Genomic DNA, 12,406 nt, shown 5'->3' with positions numbered 1-12,406 from the left:
CTTATAATATTAAAAATAAACTGAAAGTAATTTTTCCAGCGAGACACTTGGTGAGTTAAAATCCTTCCTGGAGATTAACATAAATAGCACCATTGGATAACTGTTTCTTCATTAATGCATTTATTTTGAGAACTTATTGAGAAAATTCAATACAGGAGATTGTAAATCTAACAAGATGTCAATGGCAGCAAGCCTCAGTGAAGATTTTAATGGAGACATAGTTAAAAATAAACCACACAAAGAATTACTAGTGTCTGATGTGTGCAGTGATGGCTACAAGGCCAGAAAGTGCCTCAGGTAATCATTACAAGTCATAAATATAAAAACTACAGAACATGACTGCAAAAATTATAAATGATTTCTTTAATACATTACTTGAAGCTCAAATGTTCTTCTCTGTTATATTGATTCTGAATGAGGAAGTGGAGAAGACAGAAGAGCTACAACAGGATAAATATTCCAGGCTTTCAAAAATACTGTATGCTGGGTAAACAAGGAGGAAGATACATGTTTCGCTGTCTACAACAAAAGCAGAATATGCTGCTTTTGCAATAGCTTCAAGAGAAGTTTTGTTGCTGATGGGTCTTCTTTATGAATTTAAAATGTTTGTGAAGATTGAGTTTATGAAAACAATCAGTTACATGTGTGTGTGTTGCAGAAGTGGGAGTGTTGTTGGCTGACACATGTGGATATTAAATAGCACTTTATATGTCCAGTGTATAATACTTATGATCAGTGATGAACATATCTCTTTATCTGTGTAATATCTTCATAAATAAATATTATTACTTGTTAGATTAACTTTGGTTTTTGTGTGGAGTATCTAAAGCGCTAGTCCCAGTTATTACAATAACATGGCATTAAAATGTCTGGAAGCATTGTAAAGAATGGAGGCTTTTATCTATCATGAGGAAAATTACTTTTTCGCAATATGATTAAATTACATTTGATTTCCTCTTTGTTTTTGACAACCCTTATAACCGTAAGTAAACTCAAGCATTCCTCAGAAGACCATCACTTGTAGATAAAAAACTTACCAGGTATAATATTTTCCTTTACAATCTCAACAAACTGATCACGATCTGCTCGAGACTGTTCATGGAACAATCCAAGAGCATGTAATAACTCATGAATAGAGCGACCTTCTTGGCCAAGACAGTTTGGTCCCTTACTGTCTGGCGGCTGAAGGGAAATTATTTGTGCTCCACCATGTTTCCCTACAAATGACCAGCACCTGTAAAAGTTTATTATTGTTGTTTAAAATCTTCATTATTTATCATTTATTTTACTACTGGGACTCTGTAGTGCCCTAGAGACATATGTGAATTATTGACAGAGTGGTAGAGTGTTGAGTCTTGGTTGTTGCTTAGACTAAATTGAACAGATATAACTAAAAGAATGCAAAGAATTAATGAAGGATTATTTTACCTAAAAAAGAAAAGAAAATTACTTTGAAAAGGCAAGTGATTTAGAACCTTAGCATGTCAAAAAGCTTAAACTTTCCTGTGTTCATCAGTATGAAAAATAAATAAATGACTTAATCATAAGCTTCATATGACAGATCTGAGTAGATACATCATCTGTAGCTCTCATTACTTATGTAGCTTACCCTTTGGGGTATTTAATTGGCCATATAAGCAGATAATCTTTTTGTTTGCCATTCCAAGGCACAAATTTGACGCAGGTCATGAAATTCAAAATATTTATGGCTTTGTAAATTGTGATGTAATCATCTGGTTCTGAAACAAAGTGAAAAATCATTACTGTTATATTTGTCTCCATTTCAGTTATGGTAACAGTTTATTCCTCAAATAACATAACATTTCAAAATGAAGATATACATATATTATTTAGAATTACTTATGACTCTTCAAAGTTCTTTCTATGAATCTGTCTTTTGTGAAAAGCATTTTTTATGGTCTCCCACCATTTTCTTAAATCAATTTCGAAAAATCATAAAAATTATACATACAAATTGTTACATAAATACTCAGGCTTACATTAAATTTCCATTTTAGTGTACCATGTAACAATCTACAAGCACTCCAGAAAAACAGCAAGTCCAATACAGAACCTCATCAAGACACCATCAAATGTAATTCCCGACATTACCAAGTAGACCCTGAAGAACTGTGTAAACTGGACTGCAGTTCCTTGTTGTAAGTTCTTGCGCTTCCACATCACAACTGGATTTTCTTAATTCTGCCTAACTTTGTGGATTATTCTGCATGCAGTCATGTTCTATAAATCCTTGCAAGTGGGTTGTAATGTACCAGACTAGTATACAATGTGATCCTTGAGACTAGTGTATAGCATGATATAAGGCTGCATGTATACTAATTTTATGTAACAACTTTCAATACTTTGTATTTTGCAATCTTCATGGTACATGGAATTATAAATTTTATTACACATAAAAGAGCATGCTGTTAGGATGTCACAGTATTATTATCTTAAATGAAACTAATATTTGGAATATTTTAGAAGGTGACATGATAACATGTAACGATCTTAAAAATATATCCACTGTACTGTAGTGAGATACCAGACTACAATAATTTTTTCAGCCATTATTCAAGATTCTGTGACAATATAAAACAAAAATTCTGTTTATGTAAAATTTATTTCAATTTCAATATCTTAAACTTTATAAATATGTAACTTTTAATTATAAATTTATTTCATAATCATTTGAATAATGTTGTGTAAAATTTTAATTGTTGTTATTTTATTTATAGCACAATGGCAGCACCTGTCAAGTTAATCTATGTTAGTGACAAGTGTGTAGTAGTAAGCTCTACACTATATATGTACTCATCCCTGTTCAAAATTCTTAAATACACTCATCAAAAAAAGTTTTGCATCACCTCAGTTCCGGAACCTGTACAGAAAATTGGAATAGAGATCAACATAAACAACATTTCCACCCTTTTTATTGCTCTTGAAAACCACACATTGCATGTTGTACCTTCAAACAGTGAGACCCTCAGAGGTGTTGGTCCAGATAGCTGTACACACCGTTACCTCTAATACCCAATAGCACGTCCTCTTGAATTGAAGCACGCCTGTATTCGTCATGGCATACTACCCACAAGTTCATCAAGATTGTCCCTCTCCTCAACAGTCAATCTGTCCCAGGCATGATCAATAGGGTTCATGTCTGGAGAACATGCTGGCCACTCTAGTCGAGTGATGTCATTGTCCTGAAGGAAGTCATTCACGAGATGTGCACGATGGGGGAGCGAATTGTTGTGTATGAAGATGACTGCTTCGCCAATAATCTGCCCATATGGTTGCACTATCTGTCGGAGGATGGCATTCACGAATCTCACAGTCATTACAGAGCCTTCCATGACCACCAGTGGCATACGTTGGCCCCACATAATGACACCCCAAAACAGCAGGGAACTTCTGCCTTGCTGCACTTGCTGGACAGTGTGTCTAAGGCTTTCAACCTGACCTGGTTGCCTCCGAACATGTCTCCAACGATTGTGTGGTTGAAGGCATATGCGACACTCATCAGTAAAGAGAACGTGATGCTTATCTTGAATGGTCCATTCGGCATGTTGTTTGGCCCATCTATACCGTATTGCATGGTGTTGTGGTTGCAGAGATGGACCTCACTATGGACGTCAGGAATGAAGTTGCGTATCATGGAGCCTTTCGCGCACAGTTTGAGTCATAGTATGATGTCCTGTGGCTGCACAAAAAGCATTATTCAACATGGTGACATCGCTGTCAGGGTTACTCCGAGCCATAATCTGTAGGTAACGATCATCCACTGCTGTAGTAGCCCTTGGGTGGCCTGAGCAGGGCATGTCATTGACAGTCCCTGTCTGTCTGTATCTCCTCCATGTCCAGACATCACTTTGGTTCACTTCCAGATGCCTGGACACTTCCCTTGTTGAGAGCCCTTCCTGGCACAAAATAACAATGCGGACACAATCCAGCCGTGGTATTGACTGTCCAGGCATGGTTGAACTACAGACAACACAAGCTGTGTACCTCCTTCCTGGTGGAATGACTGGAACTGATCGGCTGTCAGAACCCCTCCATCTAATAGGTGCTGCTCATGCATGGTTGTTTACATTTTTAGGGAGGTTTAGTGACATCTCTGAACAGTCAAACGAACTGTGTCTGTGATACAATATCCACAGTCAACGTCTATCTTTAGGAGTTCTGGGAACTGGGGTGATGTAAAAGTTTTTTTGATTGTAAGTGAATTGTAGAAAGTTTGATATAATTTTATTGAAACCAGAATGAATAAACACAACATTAAGAGGAAATAACTGTATGGCTATTATTTTAGATGAAAAATTCACATAGTATTTCTGTTGCACCCCAAAGGTATTTTATTCTACATTACCAGTCCAATATTTTATCTCTTAGTGATGTTCTTGGCTTGCTACACTGATAAAACCACCTGGAAATCATGAACTAAATTTCTGAATAATTCAAATAATGAACGATTATTACTTGGTATAAATGGATGGTAGCTACAGAAGATGAGTAATTATAAGTAATTAAATAAAGACAAAATTAATTTCCCATCTTATGAGGCAGCAACAAAATACTGAAACAAAGCTAACTTTTTGTAATAAAGACATAGGTTAGAGGAAATGCATTTATTCAGAGTTGCTGGAAGTTATCTAGGTCCAGAGGTCAAGTGAGGCACATCAGAATGGAATGAAAGGAAATTCAGCAATGAAGCCCCCTATTTTGTGAGATGAGAGGGTTGGCTGATTCTGAAATCTGGTATTCGTTTCATCTTTTGCTCTATTCTGTGGCTAACATGATCTGGTAAATAGAAGCATTTTCTGTTATTGATTGTAGTTTCTTTTTTAAAAACAAATTTTGTGTAACTGTCTAATTACATAAATGTGGAATGTTAGAAAGATAAACATGAAAGTGCATAAAGACTGAAGCTTTATTGTGTGACAGATGTTTTAGAATACAAAGGAAGTACTCCACAAAAACCATTTTCTAATCTCACTCCTAATAACTCGTGTAACTTGTAAAATGAGTGGCTACTAAGATACATTTTTTACTTATTTCTGAACAAACATAAACACTTATGTAACTGGATTTCCTTTGTTTCTGACCATTAGTTAATGCTACTATAAACATCAACCAGTTTGGGAAATGCACTCAGAGATAGTGAAGATTACAGATGCACTTTGAAGGGCCTATTAGATTTCAACATCTTTTCTGTAACATACAGTATACAATGGGACAACTTGTTATTTTTCTCTCGCTTTAGTTGTCTTTTTTTCTTTCCCTTTTACAGTTCTTTTAAAATTTCATGACTACAATTTCTGGTGTTAGTTATCAAATAAGTAGATTTGTCTAATACCATAAAGTGGGCTGATGTAATACGGAACAGTTCCATTTGTCCACAGCTTCTCAGGAAATACATCCCACCGTAGGCCAACACGCCAGTATTCATACATCTGTAAGCACAATGAAACTATAAATGTACATCAACAAAATTTCAATATTTGATGATGAAATGTTATTCTTTGTGAATGATATTACATTTTTAGATGCTGCAATGAACTGCACGTGAACAATGGATAACAAAATTTTTTACAAACAACTCATAGCTTCAGAAAAGGAATAAACCTTTTGCTTTGTGAGTTAAGTGCTTATTCTTTGACACTAAATTAAGAAAAGAAGGAATTCAAAGCAATTTTACAGTCAGTGACTGTAATACTGGGCAAGTGACAGAAAATGTGTTGCATCAATGTGCAGTATTAATAACAATGATATCAAGTACATGAATAAGATTAAAATTCACTGTTCATTACTTATGCTTTGTGAAGCTCAAAACTGGGAAGCAAAACAGCAGAATGAGGTGAGAAGTACAACAGAGCAAAAAAGAAGGAATGAAATGAATAGACACAACTATTCATCACATGGGAGTGATTTTGACCTGTGGCATAAGTGGATAAGCACTGCAGCACATCTTTTGACTAGAATTTTTCCTCAGAGCATAATGCAGCACACACTTCACTGGTGAAATGAGATGTCTGTTAAATGTAAGTTTCTATTTTGTTTTCTGTTCACTTTTGTTAATTACAATTGTTTCTCTTATCAAAATCTTCAATTTTTTAACCTGTCACATGTGAAATATTTAGTTTATATTTTAGTTTATGACCTGTAAAATATCTTTATTCATCCTCATCCATGTTTTTCCATTACAGCAGGCAGGGTGAAGTTATAGATAAGCCACCTACAACGTGGATTAAATACACAACTCTGAACCCACTTTTCAAAGGTTAAGAAACTGATGTGAAAAAACTACTGGCCAGTATCCCTGCTAACAACTTTTTTTCATATACCTAGAGAAACTGATGTTCAGGAGATCTGTTGATCACCTGAACAGCCACAACAATCTGAATCAGTGTCAGTTTGGTTTACAGCAAGGATGATCAATTGATGATTCTTTTTTCTCCTTCACTACTCAAATTGTACCATACTTAACAAAATGTTAGCACCAATTGGTACCTAAGTGACCTATCCAATGCTTTTGACTATATTAACCATGACATTCTGCTAAGTCAAACAGAATTCTACAGGTTAAGTGGAATAACCAGGACTTGAATTAAGTCTTCATCCAAGACAGGCTCTGTCAACACTAGAGTGCCACAAAGCTTGGTACTGAGGCCCTTGCTGTTTCTTATATTTATAAATGACTTCCCACTCTGTACCATAACAGTGAGCAAGTTCACCCTCTTTGCACGTGTTTAAAACAGAAGCAAGAAATGTGGAACTCTCTGCTAACAGCATATCTAATGATATCATCAAATGGTTTAGCTGTTATGGACACTCTCTGAATATAAAAAAACTAATTATATACAGTCTCTTGTGACACAAAAAGAGCAAATGGACATAAATATAAAAATGATGGACAACAAATATAGCAAGTGGATTCTGCTAAGTTCTTGGGTTCAAATGGCCCTGAGCACTATGGGACTTAACATCTGAGGTCATCAGTCCCCTAGAACTTAGAAATACTTAAACCTAAGTAAACTAAGGACATCACACACATCCATGCCCGAGGCAGGATTTGAACCTGCGACCATAGCGGCTGCGTGGCTCCAGACTGAAGTGCCTAGAACCGCTCGGCCACACTGGCCGGCCTAAGTTCTTGGGTGTGTACATTGATTGCAAATAAATTGATCCTACTTTATACCAGATCTGGCAGAAAGACTTCATTCTGCAGCTTTTGCCTTATGCATAATTGCATAATCTACATGTACACATACATTTACATGATCACTCTCCAATTCACAATTAAGTGGCTGGCAGAGAGTTCATTGAACCATCTGCAAGATATTTCTCTACCCTTCCGCTCTCAAACAATGTGTGGGAAAAATGAACACTTAAATCTTTCCATGACAGCTCTGATTTCTCTCATTTTATTATGATGATTATTCCTCCCTATGTAGGTGGATGCCAACAAAATATTTTCACACTCTGAGGAGAAAGTTTGTGATTGAGATTTCATGAGAAGATCCTGTCACAACGAAATACACCTTTGTTTTAATGATTGCCATCCCAATTCCCTTATCATATCGGTGGCACTCTCTCCCCTACTTCATGATAATACAAAATGAGCTGTGCTTTTTTGAACTCTTTCATTGTCCTCCATCTGATGCAGATCCCACACCACATAGCAATACTCCAGAAGAGGGTGGACAATCATAGTGTAAGCAGTTTATTTAGTAGACCTGTTGCATTTTCTAAGTGTTCTGCCAACAAATCACAGTCTTTGGTTAGCTTGCCCCACAACATTATCTGTGTGATTATTCCAATATAAGTTATTTGTAATTGTAATCCTTAAGTATTTAGTTGTATTTACAGCCTTTACATTTGTGTTTTTTATCCTGTAATTTAGCAGATTCCTTTTAGTACTCATGTGGATGACTTCACACTTTTCATTATTTAAAGTCAACTGCCACTTTTCGCACCATACAGATATCTTGTCTAAATTGTTATGCAATTTGTTTTGACATATGTTAATCTACAAATAAGAATGCCTTCAGAGCTGCTTGCTTTGGACATTTCCAAGCACTTTTGTCTCATGGCATCATTTTTTGGGATAATCAGTCTCTATCAGAAAAAATTTTCAGTACTCAGAAGAGAGTTATACATATTATGAGTGGTGTTCATCCAAGGCACTCTGCAGGAATTGGTTCCAGAAACTACATGTTTTTACAATGATGTCTCAGTACAGCTTCTCCCTCGTTTGTTTCATTAGTAAAAACTACTACCATGGCCACAATATGAGGTCAAAACATGATTTTATAGTAACTAAACAAACTTTACCCTTGTACAAAATGGAGCAAATTACTCAGGCATAGAAGTTTTTAATGCTCTAACAAGACACATCAGAACTCTTGGTTTTTTAACACTGAAAGTCAAAAGAAAATTGAAAGAATACTTGTGGCAAAACTCATTCTATTCAATTAATGAATTTTTTAAATTTAACAAAATGGATAAGTGTGTAGTTTTCTTGTATAATTGGGATGTCCCACTTAGAGCAAGCATGAATATAAATTATTTTTTGTCTTAAAGATATAATTATTTTCAAACATAAAGATATTAGTAACACAATGTTTCATAGTGTTTTCATAAATATGAATTGTGATGTGTTATGAACCACATTTATTTTCATAGGTTACAATGTGACATTAGCTGGTATAAATATTATCATGAATCTATCATACTGTACTCTATATTACTCATTTCATAAATTTTATGGAAAATTCATCATTATAAATGTTGTATGAACACTGACATGTTTCTAGCAACTGTAATGCTGTTGGGATCAATGGAACTCCCAACAAAATAAAATACATAAATAAGAAATTTCTGCTCTTCCCACAGCTGTTGCTCATTTATCTGGTGCCATTCGGCATTCCAAATTTTTAGGTCTTTGAGGATCTCCTTTTCCTAGCTGCCATGAGGTCTTTTCTTCGTCTCTTCCCCAAAACATTTCAGACAAAATAAGCCTGACGGGTTGTGTGGGGAGCTGCCCTCTTCATAGGTCCATACCATTGCATTTGCTTCTGTTCAATGTTTTCCAGCAGACTTCTTACTAATCCTTGCTATTGTGTGATATTCTCAGTCTTTATTTTATCTATTTTTGTTTTCTATAGATAAGAATGGAGGAAATTGATTTCTGTTACCTGGAGGAAATTATTATTCAGCCCAATATCCATTTCTGCTTATAATCCATATACCCATATAGGTGGATGGTATGTTTTATATATGCTGATCTTAGAAGCTTGCAGAAAAGTTTCATCCAAAAATATTTGACTACTACATTAAACAAGTTGGAAACTTAAAAGCTCGTACTGTGTTTCCAGTTCCTTGATGGCTGGTGTGAGGAAACCAATTATGCAAGTACTTGATATTGTCCATAATGTTTATCTCATCATTTCCAATTCTTATATGGACTGTTGGACAGTTTCTACTTAACACCGAACCAACAGCCTTGGTTTTCTGGTTTTAACCCATTTCCTGAATTCTGCATGCCAAGGTTCTAGCATGGTTTATATACCCATTTGTCTCTCCAGAACATTACATTACCCACAAAAATTAGGTCTTTAGTTGTTGGGCCCCTTCTTTTAACTAGATTTAAAAGTATAACCAGTACAAAAGTAAGAGGAATGCTGAAAGATAACTTCCTTGTTGGACTCCACACTTTGTTGCAAACCAACCTGACTTCAATTTTAGACCTGTACACAATCCTTGGTTTCACCATGTAATCATTTTACCAAATTTTGCAGTAGTTCAAAAGGTATTCTGGCCTTTTTTCATTTTAATGGAGATGATACTGTTATAGATATGATACTCCTGTTGTTGATGAACTGCACAATTTTGATCACATAAAGTTAGATAGCCTGGCCTGGTTGGAAGGGGATGAAGTGATATCTGAAATTAAAAAAAACAACCACTCTGCACATAGAGACATCAGAAACCAATGGCTGTGAACAGTTCAAAACAAGATTTGGAAAGAAACTGTAATACTTAAATAATGGAAGCAGGGAGTCATTACCTCATTATTTAAAAAGGGTACCAGGAAGAAGTACACTAACTGTTATCTCATGGACTAAATATCTATGACTCAAGCCTTCAAAAAAATATCTGTATTACTTGGAAACAAGTAGCAGCACCAGCTGCAATTTTATTTTCAAGCAGCATGACTGGTTTCAGCCACCAAGGCCATTCTGAAGTGATTATCTGAACAATATTGCAAAACAAGGTACAATTGGAATAAGTCATGTGAAAGAGAAAATTCAATGAACACTATCAAAACAAGACAGCATAGTAATGTAAACAATGTTGTATTGTCGACTCATTTGAAATTTAAGAAATTAACTTTAAAAAACATAAGCTTGCAAGCCTAGTGTCATGGAGGTACACAGACAGGCTGGTGAGACATGTAAAGAGACAGTGCTTAAGTAGGGGAGGGGTGGGTTCTAGGGAGAATGTGAACAGGACAGAGAAGGTGGTCTGCTTTTAAAAGTAAAACAAAATACAAAAATGTAATGCATTTAAAAGATTTACACTGTCACATGAGAGAAGGCATGATAAAAAGAAGTAATATGAAAAAAGTAATGACAACAGATGGTGTTAGAGAACTTAAGATGAAAAAATTGCCAACCTTGGAAAGCTAGCCATGACAAACAAGCAAATTATCATGTTCATATCTGTGGGCAAACAAAATGTTTATGTGACACAGCCTGTGGTACTGATTGTGGCCTGTTGTTTAAAATGACTCACAAATACTGTTTAATGATAAGTGATTGCACTAGATTCATTTATGTTGCAACATATTGAACATGTTCTAAAGAGCACATTTTTTAATTTAAATCCCATGTACTTCTGTGCTTTGTTTTACTTTTAAAGCATTGTACTTATGTCTTTATTATTATTATCTACCTCCAGTCCACCTTCCCTGCCATCTACAGTTCCCATTCCTTCCCTATTTAAGCACTGCCTCTTTCCATGTCTCACTAGCTTGTCTATGTCCATGATACTGTGGGATTTCGGCTGGGTTGTAAACACACACATTTCTGTATGACTCAGTATATTTCATTACAGATGTCACATTACAATATGTTGTACAGCCAACTGAACAAACAAGATGGCATGGGTGGTTAGGTTAACAGGGAGGATGCTAAGTTCACCCAACCTGGATTTGATGTGACGTCATTATGACGTGTATACGCTTTAGTCGATTAACACAACTATCGACTTTTACGAACGTTCGAGATTCTAAACTGTCATCAGCTTGTGGTTTGTTTTGACACGTGCGATTCTGAAAACAGCACAGTGTGGCAGTGTATATGTATTTCGCCAAAATAAAAGAGCTGGATATTAATAGAAATATATTAATAGAAATATTCCTGACCGTGGCCTTGAAAACACCACATAAAAAAGTGAAGTCTTCTTATGTCCCGACCAGATTAGATTGTGTGATTGTTGTATTGAATGCTTACGCTGAAAATAATATTTATTTATTATCAACATTTTAGTATGGTTTCATACAATTGGTCTTGTCAGTACATATTAGATTGTAGCAGCATACTCTTGCTGACTTTTTTTTCTTAATTTATAGAGCTGAAAGAGAACTCGTGCAAGTTTGTTAGCTAAGTAATTTATATGTCCATCCCAAGATAGTTTTTTATCAACCATAATTCCAAGCAATTTTACACTCGGGCCACAGAGACAGGTACCTTAGTGTCCAGTAATGACTGATGTGTAGAATGATTGAATTTCGAACTTAAAAAGAAAAATATGAGGCATTGTTGAAGAAAAATCGTCGACCGGAGATGAAATATGAGGGGAAGTGGATTTCTCAATGTAATCTTAACCAAAGGTTAGTGTCTAGTACTGATTGACGTATGAAATGATTGAATGCAGTGTCAAAGCATTCCATGGTGGTAAGCTTTTCTCTCATTAGTCTCTCGAATGCTGAACACATAATTAGAGACGAGCAAACGAAAAACAACGCACAGGACACAAACACAGTACAATACACGATTTAAACGCAAGGAATGCAAAACACATTTAAACGAATGGCGCAGAGCACAGCGCTACCCTGTCACAATCTCTCGAAAGTTCACAAAAGTCGAATAGTCGATATATACGGTTTCTATCATTTTCGATGTACCGTGTATACGTCATAATGACGTCACATCGTATCCAAATCTGGTGAACTTAGCATACTCCGGTTAACAGAGTCAAAGAACTTGTGATGGCAGAGATATGTCATTTGTACGTGTCAATGCCCCAATACTACACTTACAAGCTCATGTTAGTAATGTTATTTTACTATTGTGTCTTGTTTTTATGATGTTTATAGTTGCTTCATTTTTCTGTAACTTATTCT

General features: G+C 35.6%; 1 protein-coding gene across 2 annotated transcripts in view; it reads right to left on the bottom strand.

The window, feature by feature from the left end:
- LOC126251933 (hatching enzyme 1.2-like) overlaps positions 1-12,406 on the bottom strand; it is a 109,108-nt gene that overhangs the window by 16,661 nt on the left and 80,041 nt on the right. For both annotated transcript variants that reach the window (XM_049952687.1, XM_049952686.1), the window contains exons 4-6: positions 5,354-5,450; positions 1,610-1,739; positions 1,038-1,234 (exon numbers count right to left, since the gene is read on the bottom strand). In XM_049952687.1, coding sequence (XP_049808644.1) covers positions 1,038-1,234; positions 1,610-1,739; positions 5,354-5,450 — 424 coding nt within the window. The remainder of the gene's footprint in view (positions 1-1,037; positions 1,235-1,609; positions 1,740-5,353; positions 5,451-12,406) is intronic.

Source organism: Schistocerca nitens, chromosome 4, assembly GCF_023898315.1.
Source record: "Schistocerca nitens isolate TAMUIC-IGC-003100 chromosome 4, iqSchNite1.1, whole genome shotgun sequence".
Lineage (NCBI taxonomy): Eukaryota > Metazoa > Arthropoda > Insecta > Orthoptera > Acrididae > Schistocerca > Schistocerca nitens.
This window is presented reverse-complemented; position numbering and strand designations above follow the sequence as displayed.